General features: G+C 42.6%; 2 protein-coding genes and 1 long non-coding RNA gene across 4 annotated transcripts in view; 1 reads left to right on the top strand and 2 right to left on the bottom strand.

Annotated features, from left to right (window-relative positions):
• Positions 1–7278, bottom strand: part of LOC116695284 (uncharacterized) — an 11465-nt gene extending 4187 nt beyond the window's left edge. The window contains exon 1 of the long non-coding RNA XR_004333411.1: positions 7249–7278. This is a non-coding gene — a long non-coding RNA (uncharacterized LOC116695284). The remainder of the gene's footprint in view (positions 1–7248) is intronic.
• On the top strand, positions 1715–15637 carry LOC116695281 (uncharacterized). 2 transcript variants are annotated; one of them, XM_032525414.1, is made up of 4 exons: positions 1715–4001; positions 6992–8090; positions 12087–12242; positions 15393–15637. In XM_032525414.1, the coding sequence occupies exons 1-2, from the start codon at positions 2898–2900 to the stop codon at positions 7949–7951; spliced, it is 2064 nt and encodes a 687-aa protein (XP_032381305.1). In that variant the 5' UTR covers positions 1715–2897; the 3' UTR covers positions 7952–8090; positions 12087–12242; positions 15393–15637. The 2 variants fall into 2 exon arrangements, with proteins under 2 accessions (XP_032381305.1, XP_032381304.1); XM_032525413.1 differs by lacking the exon at positions 15393–15637 and having other exon boundaries at positions 12087–13217.
• The window catches only part of mydgf (myeloid-derived growth factor), an 8607-nt gene continuing 3473 nt past the window's right edge, over positions 11959–17092 (bottom strand). Inside the window, exons 5-7 of the mRNA XM_032525415.1 lie at positions 16792–16873; positions 15047–15119; positions 11959–13529 (exon numbers count right to left, since the gene is read on the bottom strand). Of these exons, the coding sequence (XP_032381306.1) occupies positions 13450–13529; positions 15047–15119; positions 16792–16873 (235 nt within the window). The 3' untranslated portion in view covers positions 11959–13449. The remainder of the gene's footprint in view (positions 13530–15046; positions 15120–16791; positions 16874–17092) is intronic.

Raw genomic sequence — 17092 nt, forward strand, 5'->3', positions numbered from 1 at the left:
CTCTCTCTCTCTCTCTCTCTCTGTCTCTGCCTGAAGAAATTCAACAAGGAAACTGTATCTGCAGTGGCAGTAAAGTTCAGCAGACACATGCTGAAGTGTCCCAGCATACTCACTCTGCTGCTTCTCAATGGGCAGTCTGCCTGTTACAGGACTCTAAACAAGTGAAGGAGCACTACAGGAGGCGGCAGACAAGGTTACAAAGTGGGGCCAGATGCTCTGTTTGTCATCCCCCCACTCCCAACTCCCAAAATATTGAAAACTGCATTATGGTGACAAAAAGCCCTCCTGTTAGAGTCAGAAGAGGAGGACATGAAAAAAATAAACACTGCACCGAACTGAAAAGGAGAATTTCTCCTGCTGTAGACCAGTTTTGTCCTTCAATCACACACAGCACATTAATATAATGGATGGTATGATATAAAGGCAACCGGACTTGAGAGGCTGTGCAGCCAGACTGCAAATGGACCAACTCTGACAACTACTTATTATTCCACATTGACTTTAAAATGAGCAATGATTGTGTATATTATGCCATGTTATTTATGGGCCTATACAACGTGGGTGGCTAATTGGAGTTTAACCTTTAAGAAGCATGAATTCAAGGTCTTGAACACACACACACACACACACACACACACACACACACACACATACACACAGGTTGGGTTATATGTTTTCAAATGTAATCAATCACATAGGACAGTTACCACTTAATTGGAAGGTTGTACTTTGCCAAAATGAACAAGATTTTTTATTTTACTGTCCTCTTTGAAAACCATGTATCTCCAACCAAAGGTAAACTTTTTGTGAGTTGAGAAAAACAGCCTTTTTTCAGCTTTGTGCATGCAGTTTTTAGTTAGGCCAATGGGAATTTAAATGGGTCCAGTGGGTATATTTAGTTTAACAAAAAGGAGGATTTTCTCAACCCATAAAGTGACAATTAACAAATTTGGAGATGGTTTTTATTGACAGTGACCTACATCATCTTCAACAATCAGGTCTGCACCAACTCTGAATCAACGCTAGACAACTAAATAAACCTTTTGTTTAGCCTTTATGTAGATGTGTGTGTGCATGTGTGTGTTAAATGATTACAAATAATTTCAAAGTGAAATACAGTTTAAATTCTTATTATGTAAAACCTTTAAAACATTAACATGCACACACACATATATATATACATACATAGATGCATTCAGAGTTAAACCTTTAAATGCAACCCCACCATAGCATAGAAATAGACTTTGTGTGCATTAGCATGCCATGAGGAAAAAGAAGGATTAATAGCCGCTCTATTACTTTCACTCGTTTTTTTTTTTTAATCCAGACTAGTGGTCATTAAGGGATGACTGCAGTCTGTCGACATGTAGGCAGGGATCTTCTTGGCCTGCAGATTACACCAAGTCTGTGTCTGTTTTCTCTTTCCCCACATACCTGTATGTCAGTGAATGAAGTCATATTTTAACAGGGCACTACCAGAAGAATAGATTGCTATGCTGACTAACAGAATGACAGATGCTTTGAGTGCCTCACTGCTGAGTGACACCAAACTGTCAGGGCTTTAGTGTGGCTGGGCTGCCGTCTTTTTATTTCGGATGTTATCAGAAAGGGAGGGACCCATTCATGCAGGCGCAGTTGAGTGAAAAGACACCTAGGAGGCATCTTTGGGCTTGTCAGACACAAGAAATCTGATCCAGACAGTCAAGAATGGGAATTTGAGCGAGAATCCCGAAAATAGCAGCTGTCTCTGCATAATTGGAACAAATGGAAGTTGGATATGCGGCAGAAAATAAAACAAGAAAACAACTTGGATGTAACTCGACACATGCTGACAGTTACAATAATCTGGGGAGAGCTGTGCCACAGGCAAGCTGTTGTTTGTAGCCGGGCAGCTTATAGTTTCTGTCAAACTGGTGCTGATCTTGGAGGGTCGCAATTATGTGCCCCCCTACTATTCCTCTTCCATCCCTTCCTGCTGCCATCCTCCCCTACTCCTTTAAAACCCCTAAGCAGCATTTAATTGTGAAGGGCTGAGCCGGGGAAGGAGTAATCAGATGAGAATGGAGGCAGGGGGAGTCACGTGTGTATACACTGGCTAACAGAGGATTAATAACAGTGGCGTCTTGATTGAAGTTCAGCTGCTCTCCCTGGCAAATGGGAGGTGGGGATGAGGGGGAGAGAGAATGTGACAGAAGGGGAGGAAAAGAGGGTAAAAAAAGAGTTGCAAAGACAGAGGACGCACAGCGTTCTCAGATGAGAGCAGAGAGTTACAGGCAAAAGAGACAGAAATGGGGAGAGAAGAGGGAAATAGAGAAAGGGAGTTAGAGCAGTGAGACAGTGAGAGGGAGTGGGAGGAAGAAAGAGCGAGGATAGGAGGCAGCCCAGCGCAGTGTGGAGGGGGGAGAGAGAGAGAGATGTAGAGACAGGAAGCCTCCACTGCTACTAAACCAGTGAGACGCAGGCAGGCAGAGAGAGAAGACGGAGAGAGAGAGAGGCCCTTGGCGTCTCCAAGGCCGGCCCAATGAGGGGGTGGGGGGCTCAAGTGTAATTCAAAAAGGAGGATAGTGGGAGGAGAAGCAGAAACGGAGGGGGAAAAAGAAGTGGGAAAAAGGCAGGGCGATAAAATCCGAAACAGGCTTCAGCAGGGAAACGGGAGTGGGTGGGTGGGATCTGAGATGAGGAGGGAAAAAAAGCAGATAAAAGTTTTGGAGACAGAGTCGGAGAGAGAGAGGGAATGGGACAAGAGACTAAAGATAGAGCGGATTGAGTCTGTTAATGGAAAAGGTAGGAGGGGATTCATGGAAAAAGAAGAGGAAGCGCTCTGTGTCTCAGGAGTCCTCCTGTTCCTCTTCTGCTTCTTCTTCCTTCTGTGAGGTTGCTGGACATCATCCATCACCATGTTCTCTGACAGCAGGACTCCAGCGCCTGTGGAGCAGAAAGGCTTCAAGCCCCACGCCCCTCACTTCATCCCATGGCTGCGCAATAGTCTTAAACCCCACCACAGCAGTGACCTGGGGCTCAATGGACCATACAAATCCAGCTCAGAGGCCCGCAACAACCTGACTCCGCTGGAAAGAGCCAAAGGGATCGGGTTCTTCTCCATCCAAGGAAGGGACCGGGCAAAGAAGGGGGAGGTTCGGTGTAATGGCGTAGGGATGGCGAGAATGCTGCCGGTGGTGCTGCGTGGGCATCACATCCTGCCTGGGAGTCTGGGAAAGCAGAGGGAGGACAGTCCTGCCAGGTGGAACCAGTCTCCAGAGCTGGATCCACCCACCAACATGGAGAGCAGTCCGGGGGTCAAGCCGCATGGTCTGAGCAACAGCTCCACCTCTGCCCAGGACAACCACACCTTTGTTAGGAACCATGGCAACCACCTTCAGTCGGAGAATGACGGGACCAGCACCTCAGTCAGGAAATATGGGCCACTAGTGAGACACCCTCCTCTTCCTGTTTCTGGACTGCTCATTGAGGAGCCAAACTGTAAGGTGCCTGTTGTGGTGGACATTAAGGACAGGAGGGGGAAGGTGTGGGACTATGCCAGCAGTACAACCTGCCCCAAGAGAGACCTCCATTCATCCAGCTGGGTGTGCTCTGACACTCAGGGACTAACAGAAAATCAGCATGGCTTCCCCACCAGCTTCAGCTACAACAAACAACAGAGCAGGAACTCCCAGAGCCAGAGAGACCTGAGGGAACCACCTGTTGAGGGTTTCAACGGGCCCCTGAATGGAGTCATCTTCTCCACTGAGGTTCCTCAGAGAGGCCTGGGCTGCACCACAACACTACGACACCCCAGGAAAGCTAGACCAAGCTTGGAGCGTATCGCAGCCCTGGGCCAGAATCAGACATGGGTCCAATACAGGTCGACCAATGAAGGGGAGCCACAGAGGAAGGAATCAGGCTGCAGCAGGAAGGTGGTCCGAAACCAGATTAAACGGGTGATGGACAACCTGGAGCATGTTCTTACAGCACTGAGGGACGTTCACCAGGAAATGAAAGAGGTAACGAGTTGGATTCTTGTTGATTCTGCGTAACATTTCACCATTTTCACTAATCACGTCTTTTGTGGACAAAATGGAAATGGTAGAAAAACAAACGGGTTGAAAATAGGAGCAGAGCAGTAACTGTATCGTCTCACATGAATTAAGGTACATACTCTTGGAGGAAACGTTCCTGCTTATGCTTTAAACCTTGAGGGCTCTAACAGATAACGATGAGGGCTACAACTACACATCCTGAGCAGAATTTACATGCATTAAAAAGTCATCAGCAGGGTTGGTTGAATCCACCACAGTCTGCAAACTGTTTCTGCAACTCTCCTCTGTCACTGTGCTTAATTACCATGCGTATATTATCATAGAGGTGAACGAGGCAATAGGTATGGCCCATTTGTATAATGCATTCAGAGGTTGCTGAGATGTGATATTAGGCAAAGCAGTCGCCTTTCTCTCTTCATCTCCCTTTCTGTCCTCCTCCAACATCCTCTCTCAACTTCCTCTACTTTCCGTCCTCATGGACAGATGCTGTTCCAGGCATAGCTGGATAAAATTTTATAATCCATTTATGTCTGAGTATCTCTGCCTCGTATTCCTCATCCAGTTAAAGTGACACGTAAATCTCGCCTTTTGGCATTTGATCTGCATCCACAGGGTTGCGGCTAAACCTGAGGTAGTAACCTCATCATTCTGGCTGTGAGGTTTTAGTGTGACAGCATTAATATAACACAGATGAAAGAGCATGTAGGCTACACAAAAAAAGAGGGGAAAGGAGGGGGGTCGGAAGCAAGCAGACTGTGATAGAAAATTCCAAATTTTCACAACAGAGACAACAGATCAAAGGAGGATAAGGCACAAGAGAAGACTTTGGTTGCATATTTATTTCAAAGCCCTGTTTTAAGATTCTGTTGCATGAGAAGCAACCCTCGTTTTTTTTTTAATAATCAGTCCCCCTGTTACAAAAAGGAACTGGAGTGAGACTTAAACACATTTAGACAGAGACTATACACATATTAAAGCAACACTAAAGACTTCTATCTCAGGACAAACCTCACAAAAGCAAGCTCACGCATGAATATGGTCTTCTGCTAAGACATTTTGACGGATCAGAAACTGCTCTATGACTCTGAACTATAAGCAGAACAACAGTAGAGTTAAACTATGAAACTTACATGACTGAGCTCTACAACAAATGTCACTCAGCACTATGTGTGAAGTATGTAAATCTCTCAGCACTACATGTGAAGACCTGAGGGGTCAAAAAACATAATTTTAAATAAACACTCTAGGGAACAGCAGATGAAAACCAGGGTCCTCTGCTCTTTTATCTCCTCTGGTTTCTGACATTAACAAGCAGCACCTGCCCAGAGTCACTTGATGTGCATATGCGTGTGGTACTTCAAAGAAATATGAAATGCCTCGCCCAAAAAAGCTGCAGTATAAAAAAGAAAAAAAGACAAACCAGGTCATCTTTTGACATCAACAAGGATGTTGTTGAACACAGAGAACAAAATAATAATTCATCTGTTCCAGCTGGGGCCGAGGATTTATCTGTAAACGTAGAGCAGGTGAAGAGATAGGTCAAACATTTTCCCCAGTGTAATTTTCCACAATCTCTCCTGCCTTCATCATTGTACATTGTATGTGTCTTTGTGTTAAGCATTTATGTGTGTTGCGCATACATGTGCTGTATGCTCTGCACTCATTTAGATACAGTATATATGCATTTGGACTTGTATGCCTATGATGTATTGCATGGAGTGCTTTTCACTATCACAAGTATCAGAAGGGAAACCAACCTAAATTTAGCTTACACATTTCCTGTAATATCACCGTTTCTAGGCTGAGGTAAACATATTTTGCACTATGTTGTAGCTTGTGTGACACACTTAGATTAGAGCTCTACACCTGCAGAGAGTCCACTTCTGTAAGAGTCTGAAATGCTTCAAATTACAGATGCCGACATGCAAAAGCAGAAACAATTAATACGCAAACTTTTAATATTGCCATCACTATATTGAGGCTTACGGTGCCAAGGTTTTGTATGTCATCAATATTTTTACCAGAAAAGACTCAATTTGGAACAAAAAATCTTTGGATTAACAGAGTGTTGGAATGTCCTGGTGAAGCTGCTGATCTTGTAAAATCCGATTCAAATCTGGCTGGGGGTCTTCGTGGCCTGATCTTTCCTCTTTAATTCCTCTAAGTATAAGTGTAGAAGTGATTAGTAACTCAATTGAGTTATCAAAAACAGTATTTAGGCAAAATGCCAAATATTCTTTGCTTCTCAATTGTGAGGATTTGCCAAATTCTTTCTCTTAAACATGACTGTAAATTGAAATTGTATTGGTTTTATAGTTTTGGTCAGACAAAACAAACAATTTCAAAGTCAAAGTCAAAGTCTGCTTTATTGTCAATTTCTTCACATGTCAAGACATACAAAGAGATCGAAATTACGTTTCTCTCTATCCCACGGTGTAGACAAGACATATTTCAACAATTAGGTCACAGACAAACATAACATTCAATTTGCAGTAGTCCCCTTGATTGCACAAAAATGCAACAGATTAAACAACAATGCAAATAATCATACGTTTCAGGTTATCATTAGTGGTGGTCCAGAGATTTTTCTATTGCACTTTTATAAAGTTGTGGAACCCAGAATGGACATTTGAGATCGCCAGACTTTTAGTCCCTAGTGTGGGTTAAGCTTTAAAAACACTTGATCCTACATTTCCCATAGTGCAGTCTTTCATGAGACCTTCCCCACCTGATAAACATCCACATTATTCTTTCAATCAACAGACATCCAGTTTGTAACTCAGACTTCCCAGTAAAAAAGTCCCCACAGGAGACATTATAAAACAGTTTTCACAGGTTGAAAGTTAAAGGATCAGATGATTAGGTAAAGGATATTTGTCTAAAATCAGTGAAGTGCCCCTTTCCCAAACAACTTATATTCTTTGTATTCATCACCATGTATTTATCCATCATAGGTGGTGCAGCAGATTGACCATCTGACCTCATCCATTGATCTGAATGTGGAGGAGCAGCAGGGGAATGAAAGAGGTGACAGCGCCAACCCTCCCTGTAACAGCAGCTCAAGTTCAGGTTCCAGCTCCAGTGAAGTGACATTAGGCAGCACCCATCACTGGCCCTCAGAGCCTGGAGACCAGCCAGGAACCACAGACTCATTTGGCACCCTAAGGAGAGATCATCACAAGTGTCACTTCTCACCAAATATGCTGCTAACCTCTGGGATTTCATCAGAGAGGAGTCAAACTCTTCGGTTCACCTGCAGTCTGCTGTCTTCTCAAGGACAAGGTGGACCGCTCCAGTACAACAACAGTCTCCCTTTATCCAATCCTCCACAAAACCTCACCTCCCATGATCTTACTTTGTCTCCCAGAAGAAGCCTCCCTGTTCGGCCTCCCACTCCTGGTCTCTCCCCTCTAACAGTAAACCTCCATCACCCCAACAGCCCTGGTTCTCGGCCTCGCTCCCCTGGTCCTTCCTCCTCCATCAGGGTCAGCCCTGTGTCCTCTCTGTCTGCCAGGCCTCAGCCACCCCCCACTCTTAGCCCTTCTGTCATCATAGAGAACAAGGTTGGGTCTTATCAGACCCCACAAAGTGACCACCCATCTGCCAGTTTGCTCTCTCCATCATTGACCCCGCCTCCGTCTGCAAGCCGCCCACCCACGAACTCAGAAACTCAAACTGTGTCCAACAATGACAGAGAGAGGCCATCATCCTCAGCAGGACCCGTTCACAGACCTTCCCGGGTGTGCTCTGCCCCTGCAACCACAGCTAAACCACCAACAGCACAAGGCTGCAGGGGTCGCAAGCCTCCTCCGTACCCCCACCACAGACCCTCTGAACACACAAAGAAGGTGAAGGAACCCCGCAAAGCTCCTCCATACCCTGAGAAAAGAAGGCTTCTCTCGACTACTGTGTGAGACAATGCAGCGGGAGGGGGAGGCTGATCGAACAGAGCCACATTGACAGCACCAGCCGCTAGAGTGGAGAGTGATTTAAGCTCGCTAAGATGAGCTGAGGCCAAGTTTCCAAGGTGACAGAATGCAGACGCAACTTGGGGTGAGTATGTCAGTAAGAACAGCTTGGTTCTGCAGACGTCCTTTTCCCATCTCTCCTTTTATACCAATCTCTTGAGTGTATAAACTGAACATACATATGACACCATAACATCTGTCTGGGGTACTGCTCTGGTAACAAGAGCCTCTATACAGATGCTCATTTTGCCCCATGGCTCTCAGACTCCAACAGATTGCACAGTTAAAGGGCAAGGGAGAAGGCCTAACTATATAGAAATATGAACAAAATTATAATTACTGCAAGATGACAAGACAAAGTAAGAACTGATTACTCTAGTGCACGGCAACCTAAGCAGCCAGACGCATCAATTCACATGTGTCAGCATTGTCTAGGATAGATAATTGCTGTCAAGAGTTGTGATGGTATAACAAGAACTCAGTGCAGCTCAGGGTACTTTGGCTCAGTAGTGTGAAAAGCACACACTGGGGATAACAGGCTGTAATCTGAGATAAATCTGGGGACAGAAAAGGTCTCGTGATATGAGGAACTTAGCAAGGCCAGATAAGAAGGGAACAGGCAGAGTAGCTCAGAGATGACTGGGTCACCAGCCCAGCACCTGGGTGCGCATCAGGGGAGACAGGGGGCATCTGGCTATTTGTTTTACCCTTCACCGAGCCCCTGGTGTTAAAAAAATCCCATCTTCTTTGCTGCCTCTGACTTGACTGACCTGGCCACAATCTCCATCTGTTCCCCTCCTAATGTCAGGAGATGCAAATAAAGAGAAATAGGGGGCAGGTATGTGTGAGAAGAAAGAGAGAAAAACAGACACTGGAATGTCTGCTGGATTGATCACATAAATACAGCTCAGCAAATCAATGGTTTATTCATTTAGGTCATCTGATGTTGTCCTCTCTGAAATGTTATTTCAATGCCCGCTTGTGGCTCTTTTCTTGAAAAGAATAAAGCTGGTGTTATTTGATAGCCTATTTTCTGTTAATGTCAATAGATCAAATGAAAAGACCAAAACCAAAGCTCTCCGGAGTATTTAGGCTACAGCAGCAGGACGGTGTCGGAGTAAATCAAAATAAACTACAATGCCATATTCATGCTAATGAATGAACATTATGCGCAGAATTGATGTGTTTTTGAGGTCTGTGGCACATAGGAATTAGCTATATCAGGCATTGGATACACAGAAAATACTTAGTAGGTTAGTTTGTAGACTGTAGATTGTTGGTTATGATCTTTTCATAGACTTTTTTTACTTGAAGAAAAATATAGGATATCACCTCACTTATCAGCTACTTTAACAAGATTAAGACTCTGAATTATGCTAGCAGCTGTGTGAGGATGTACTTAGGTGCTTTGAGCTAAATGTCTGTATGCGTCAACATGCTTACAATAACAATGTTAACATCTTGATTTTAAGCAGGTGTGTATGTTTACAGTGTTCTATCTTATAGAGCATTAGCATGCTAACAATTACTAATTCACTAGCATGGACCACGCCACAACCATGTGTTAGTTAAAGATTTAATGAACATTGTGAATGTGCAGATAGATAAATTGATGTAGATGTTGTCCGATGGCTGGTGTGGGAGGATGTACAGTATGATGGTGGAGGAGACTCAGAGTGGGGGTTCTGTCTCAGAAGCAGTTTTCACCCAAATAATATACAGACCCCCAGACGGTACCTAGAAGAGACATGAGAGAGATGTGCGACAGGAAAGGATGAGGAGGAAGATGGCTGAAGGAGAGGGAAAGGGAGGGTGGGTCAAGCAATCAGAGGCATGAGCCTGACTTCGCACCATGGTATATGTAGGTTTGTCTGGTGATTAGAGGTGTGGTTTAGGCGTGGCCCTGCTCCAGTGTTGGACAAACAGAACATTTTTACCTTATGTCGCTACAGCAGTGGTTTCCAAACTGAGGTGCAATTTTAGTGTGTATAAGTGTGTTTGACTGCATGTGTGTGGACCCCAGAAGAATAGCCAAGGCCTATGCTAGTGCTAATGGGGATCCCAATGAAAAAAGAAAAAAAGACCCCCAGCACTGCAGGATACTTTTCCTGAGACGATGAACAGAAAAAGAAAGCAAAGGAAAACACTTTTATGACACACAAAGATGTGTTAATTTTGAGGACTTTTCCCCTATCGCCCAGATAAAACATTTGATTAAACTGGTCACAACTGGTAGAGGTATAAATAATGATGAGGGGCTGCAAGTAGACATTGCAATGTTTTAAAGGGTTCACAAGCCAAAAGAGTTCGGAAACCATTGTAGTTATTAGAATTCATCCTGAAGGAAACATGAATTTCACTTTCAACATTTTATGGCAATCTCTTCAACTCCTTATGGCTAAACCAACCGATCAACCGATCAGAGGCATGTCATGCCTTCGCCTGTCCCTTCAAACCATCCTTTCGAGCATCAATCCAATCTAATAGTTGTTTAGAACAGAAAATGTGCTTGGTCGGCTGGTAGTCTTGCATTGCCAGACCGATCTCCGCAGCACTGTTTTGGCGATGGAGTATGGTCTGGCTACACCGCTTTTCAATTCTGGGATAGGTTAAAAATACTTTTGCTCGTTGGTATTTCTTAAACTAATTACAACCATGTCAGGATTTATCCCAGTTATGTACATCCATTGCACCAGAATAGTCTGCTGGTGGTTTTAAAGAAAAATTCAGGGGGGCACCAAAGTCAGTAGGATTCATCCTCTGGGGACCATGGATATCTGTATGAAATTTGACTGCAATCCATTTAATAGTTGCTGAAATATACAAGTCTGGATTAAAGTGTTGGATTGATTGATCCCTGGAGCCACTTTGTGTTTGTGGCTGAAATGTTTCAGATTTCTCTTAATGCACGCCATCGTAATCTAAGCTAGCTCTTGGCAGCATCAAATGTATATGTATTTTCCTGATGGTAGTAGTGTAGGAGGGGGGTTTGAAAGTAAACATGTTTACTGGTACCAGATGGTAAACAGTAGTGATATGTGTTTAGTGTTTGGATGACAGCATAGAGGCAGCTTTGAGTATCAGAGACACAGCGAACTGGCAGTAAACAAAAAGATATTGTGCTACAGAGATTTATTATTCAGTGGAACAACCACCTTGAGAACAGTGTTACATTCTTTATCCATGAGGCCACAAAACTGAAAATGGCCACGTCTTTGCTATAAGACGCTTTAATTACAAGGAGACTGTGGGAGTTTCTTGGCACAGCTCTATCAACGTGCTACTACACAATAGATTTTCTCATATGTTACATAATTACAGTCATGTCAGATTTTACGTTAAAGCACTGGAAAATTGTGCAGATGTAAAATAAATGTGTAATTTTTATATCACAGAATTCAAATGCCAATTTGACTACAATCAAGATGACTGATTTTCTCTTGGTTTAACAGGAAATGAATAAATCCCTCCTGACTCTATAACGCTCTATACATTCCCATAAGTGCCTCCGGAATTAGTAGATCCTCCCTGCAAAGCCGTTCTCCATAGAAATTAAGAAGAAACAATGAAAGCTCTTTATTTCATGGAAACATTTATTCGAGGACAATATATGTTAATTGAGCATTTTTTCATAATGCTTATTTCAATATAAAGTTTGATAAGTCTCATTTGTATGCTGAAAACCTGGCTGTTTTCTGCAGCATACAAACTGGCTTTAAATTAGAAAAGCATTAGTGCTGGTACTAAAATTACTGTTATTTTAGACAGAGATGATGGGGGCATAAAATCGCTCTCCGCCATGTTCATGGTGGCCCGGCTCTGACAGGGCTCAGAATATTTAATGCCTCTATGCTGGCACTCAAATTTCTTCTCTCTTTTCATGTTTACCCTTTCACGAGGCTGTGGGAGGTTCAATCAGATCATGACTGACATAACAAGAGGAAAACATTAAATTATCTCCAGAACAATGTCATGTCTTTATTCAAACATCCATCACGAATCAGAACAGTCTTGAAGAAGACAAAAAAAAACATGTACAAAATAAGTAACATCTCGTGTGTATCTTTCTATTCTCGATCAGCATCTGGATGTGGTTACTTCCTGTTGTGACCCCAGAGGGAGGACGGTGACAAAGGGACACACTAACGTCCCCAGCTGAGCATTTCCTCAACTCCAGAGGATCATCTCTAGACAGATGAGAGGATCCAAACCCAGACCAAACAAGGTACGAATCTCAGTGAGTAATCCGACCACAGAATCAAATCAGCACAATCCTCTAATCTGAAATCAATCCCCAGAACTCATCTTGTGGACACTTGTGAGGAATATAAAGGCAATCCTACTCGCTACATAAGGGAGCACTTCTGAAACCTGCACAATGTCCTCGCTGATCCATCCGTGTGCCACTGAAGGATGAAAGCAGACAGTAAAAAAAAAAAAAGCCCAGGAATATGTGATGGCAGCTCCTGCACGCCTTCAATATATATTTTTGGGGGGTACATCTCAAACAGTGTAATTGTGAAGTCACTGAAATATCAGGAAATTAGAAGAGACAAATAAGTGAATGGTTGTATCTTCTGCTTCAGGTGCCTTATTAAAATGATCAAGATGAAGGTAATTTCAAATAAAATAATAATCACTTATACCACATTTTCTCAACAATTAATTCACATTGACACTTTTTTGGATTTATCCAAAAATTTACTGATCTTTAGTGTATTCTGTACATCTTTCTCTTAATTGGATGTTATGAAGCTGTTATCTGCTCTATTACAGGTATCCCTTCTGTCCAAAAACACACACAAACATAACAAAAATTGATCACAAGTGGTACTGATTGATGATTTAGGGGATAAAAAGTGTGTTTACAGTTATCAAGAACGCATCAATATAAACAGACAGAGAGCGAGGAGCTCAGTTCAGAACAGGACCAGATTGAGGAAAATGTCATTGTTTATGTGCGTGTGTGACACTATTGGAGATTATTCATTTTCCTCTCAGGATTATATGAGATGGATAAATCCCTCCCTACTCTAAATGTGTTATCTATACTCTACAAGCCCCCACACACCAGTCCTCTATACTTTCACAAATGTCCTCAGTGGATCAGAACAGATTTGTTCTCTGTAAATCTTATAGCCTCAGAAACTAAGAACCAACTATGGAAGCATTCGATCTTATGGCAGAATTTTAACTTGGACATTCTGTAGTACAAAAAAATATGCATACTAAACAGATAATTTTTTTACAGCATTTTCAAATCCATTACAAAAACATACCAGGTAATTTGTGTACTGACACACAAAGTGCTATATCAGTATCTTCCCACTTCAATTATAAGTTGTTACACCCACAAATCCATCCTTCATTGACTACTGAGCGGAACACAGAAGCTCAACTCAGGGCTCAAAACGTGACCAAAACCAAGTCAGACTTCTGACCAATTACAGCTCATCGTGTCGTGTCCGTCCAATAGCAGTCAGTTTGGAGAGTTGAGCGCTGAACTTTCCGTCTCTGTGGGTCACTGGAGGTCAGAGAGGAGAGCAAATTATTGACACAGAAAATATTACATAGAGCGTCATTTATGCAAAGCACCTGAAACCAGCTAATATCATCTAACGGCAGAGCCAGTAGTTTTGAGACCTGCAGGTCTGGTCCAACATGCACTGCCTGTTGGCAAGAAAAGTATAAGCAGCAGCAGATCAGATCTGTAGATGTGTGCCATCTACAGGTAAGGAAAGTAATAGCTGCTGCAATTTTGACACTAGTGCCACCTACAAAACAACAAGTGTAAAAACTGCTACCTCATCTCGTTCTTTGAACCGTAGGTGCTGCTTGTGGTTTTATATTTGACATATAAAACCTAACAAATGTAATAGTTTTGTTCACTAGAGCAAATTTTCTGCTGAATAAGAAAGCCCTTAGTGTTGATGCCTCCTGCTGTTCTCGAGAGTACTTTGAACAACAGGGGTGGTCCATTGCTCATTGTCGACTCTAAAGAAACAGGTGTGGGATGCAGAGAAAACCAACTGTATTAATTCATATAAAACTGAACTGTTTATGGGTCTGAAAATGTAAAGTTCAGCTAATGAATGAACTAAAAGGGAGATAAACAGTCAATTTGTTTGCAAAATTGTCCAAATATATTGAGCATTTTACAGCCCCAAGTGGAACTGTGTTAACATCTACAATATCTAATGGAGGGGAGGGTGGTACAGTAATGTCATACGTATCAATTATTTATAACTTTGTTTTTGCGCTGCGGAGCCGTTTTTATACAAATGAATGGCTGCCACCTTGGAGTAAGTCCTGAATACACATATAGTAAAACCTCAAACAAAAAGCTATCAGCATCTATAACCATCGGCAATTGCTAATATTATAAAAACTACCACTTGTTTGCCTGTAGGTGTCAACATCTACACTACACCACTATCTAAACTACGGTGACTTTTCTTTCCTGTAGGTGTTGCAGGGCAGGTTGGCATGTGTAGAACTGCTCTGTTAGGGACTGAACATAACCCTCCTTATCTGCAGCCTGCTAAATGTAAACATATAAGCTTGTGAGTGAGTTAAAAGCCAGTTTATTGATATATTTTGCATTAAATAAAAACAATTTACCTACTGTGTATTGCTAAGACGTTTATTCCCCCGAAATCATGACTGGAAGTGTTTCCCAGAGGTCTTACAGAGATGGGATTATCCTAAAGTCTGTGATGGTTGCAGGAAATTGAGTCGATAAGCCTCTGTACTGTCATGTCTAATCTGCTGTTACAGAAAATTGCTGTGTGACTTGTCAAATCCTGCTAATCAAAGTCCGGAACTTGAGCCACAGTGGGGATTTGTGCAAAAACTAAATAACAACAAATAATAATGCTACAGGGACAATTGGCAACCCACTCACAGCTGGAGCATATGCTTTAGAGGGAAATCAACAGGGAACTCGCAACGTGATGAGGGGATGGGAGGGAGGGAGCGAGAGATTGACGTGACAAGCAGAGGGAGTTGATTGAACACTTGGAAATACAATCAATTCCTCACCTGTTGAGTCTCCTACGGTAAATTCCTCCGGCTTCAAAGGCACGTCACTCTGCCCTGCTACCGCCGTCTGAGACTGGAGACAAATACAGCAGCAGTGATGAAGAGGAGGAGGAAAGGGTGGAAAGGAGAGAAGGAGAAAAAACAAAAAATAAACAAAAACAGGATGGGAGGCAGCACAGGAGACAATTTTTTGCAACAGACGGGCCGGGAGAGTAGGACGATGTGGCGACAAGGTCAAGGAGATGCTGTGCGGGGGTGGCAGGTGTGTCTGTTTGTGTATGTGAGGTTATTTTTGTCACATCATTTAGTGAAGTTATTTTTCTGTGCGTTTGTCTTCTGCTTGCAGGGCACGTAGCAAGAGCAGGAGGAGGATACACGTTCTCAAACTAATGACAGAGTGTCAGGAGGACTGCCCTTGCTTGGGGAAGGAGGCGTGTCAAGGTGTGTTTCACTTCAGCGACGACCACATCAGACCTTCGCTAAGTGACTGAGCTCAGGAAGAGTCCAGAGACATTAACCTTCCAAGAAACATTACGTGCAAAGACACGGCAGGTTTGACTTCCAGGAGAAATAAAGCTTTTCTTTTACTTTGCCTGTCTCTGCCTACCTTGTTTTACCAAGTTGGTACTATGTGGCATGCAGCTCGAACCACCATTCGAGTAAAATTGATTTAAAAATGCGGGAACATGATGCACATGATGGGTTTCCATGGATACATAATTATTAGTTAGAGGGGGTGTGCAGTAAAGCAAAGATCCAAAGTGCTAGTGGCAGCTGATTTTATTCAATTCCACTCAGGACTGTGTAGCCAGGAACACTCTACGCTGCTCCGGCTCTCAGATGATGTTGGGTGACATTTAATCTAGCGTGGCCGGACCTTCTAATCTGACGGAGGTCTGGAGGAAACCTCATTAAAATAATTTGGGGGGAAAACATGTCCATATCAGTTGGTTCAAAGTATTAAAGGATAAAACTGTTGAAGCCTTTTCAAACTGACAGTTGTGGTTGAATTTAAAGCTGAAACAGGTAAGCAAAAAGGATACAGAAGATGAAAAATGTTCTCTTGTTCCAGCTTCACAAATTTGAGGATTTGCTGCTTTTCTCTGCTTCATATAAGTATAAATTGAATATTTTTGGGGTTTTAGACAGTTGGTCAGACAAAACAAGCAGTTGTAAGACCCGTTTGGGCTCCTGGAAACTGATGGACATTTTATAAACAATTAATTCATACAGTATTTTGATGACATCTAATCCGGGTCATGAATCATTATATTAAATACTTCTCCTAACCCCGTTTATATAAAAATGTTACATGCATTTCACATATGCATGAATATCCTGGAAAGAGGCCAAATAAACAAAATTGTGTCATTACGTGCGATGACTTTTTCACAGAAGAAAAGATCAAAGTGTTTATAGTCACCAGCTTTGCGGTCAAAAAAAGCCAAGAAAAAAATAAAAACCGCAATTCCGGAAAACCCAGCCTTAATGCTAGCCATAAGCTTGACAAATGTATTGCTGGTGCATAGATGGATGCATTATTATTTGCAGGCTATGCAAAAATGTTCATCAACTGTGTTTTCCACACAAGATCTAAACAGCAACACAGCCTCTTCTCAAACTGACAATGACACAACAAATTATCAAGATGTTTCTGACTGATATACAGGCCCAGATTCATGTAAACAGGACAGGCAACATTTGCATCCAACAGTTGAGGGAATTTTTGCTACTTTTATACTTACATATGCATTTGCATATTCAATTTTGGTTCCCTTAAGTTCAGCTTTGAATTGAGTGAAAAACAGGTAAGACTTCCCTTGGGGCCTGGAAGAAATGAAAAGAAGAAGTTGGTTACCAACATTTAGTCATTTGCATACATTAGTTTGCTTATTAAGTCAGTCCTGGACATGAATACATTTAAACTATGAGGTTAGAAACTCTGTTGTATTTTTCCTTCTACTGGGGCTGTCACGATCAACTACAATCATTAGAGTGACTCAGCGGACACATGGGGACAAATTGTCACTGAGGACACACTGAGGG

This window comes from Etheostoma spectabile, chromosome 9 (assembly GCF_008692095.1).
Source record: "Etheostoma spectabile isolate EspeVRDwgs_2016 chromosome 9, UIUC_Espe_1.0, whole genome shotgun sequence".
In the NCBI taxonomy this organism is placed as follows: Eukaryota; Metazoa; Chordata; class Actinopteri; order Perciformes; family Percidae; genus Etheostoma; species Etheostoma spectabile.

What these genes read in the sequence shown, in the direction of transcription:
- LOC116695281 (XM_032525414.1), top strand. Translation starts at nt 2,898, where the DNA reads ATGTTCTCTGACAGCAGGACTCCAGCGCCTGTGGAGCAGAAAGGCTTC. An exon ending in TTCACCAGGAAATGAAAGAG is followed by an intron (nt 4,002 to 6,991) that starts GTAACGAGTTGG and finishes TATCCATCATAG; the next exon opens with GTGGTGCAGCAGATTGACCA.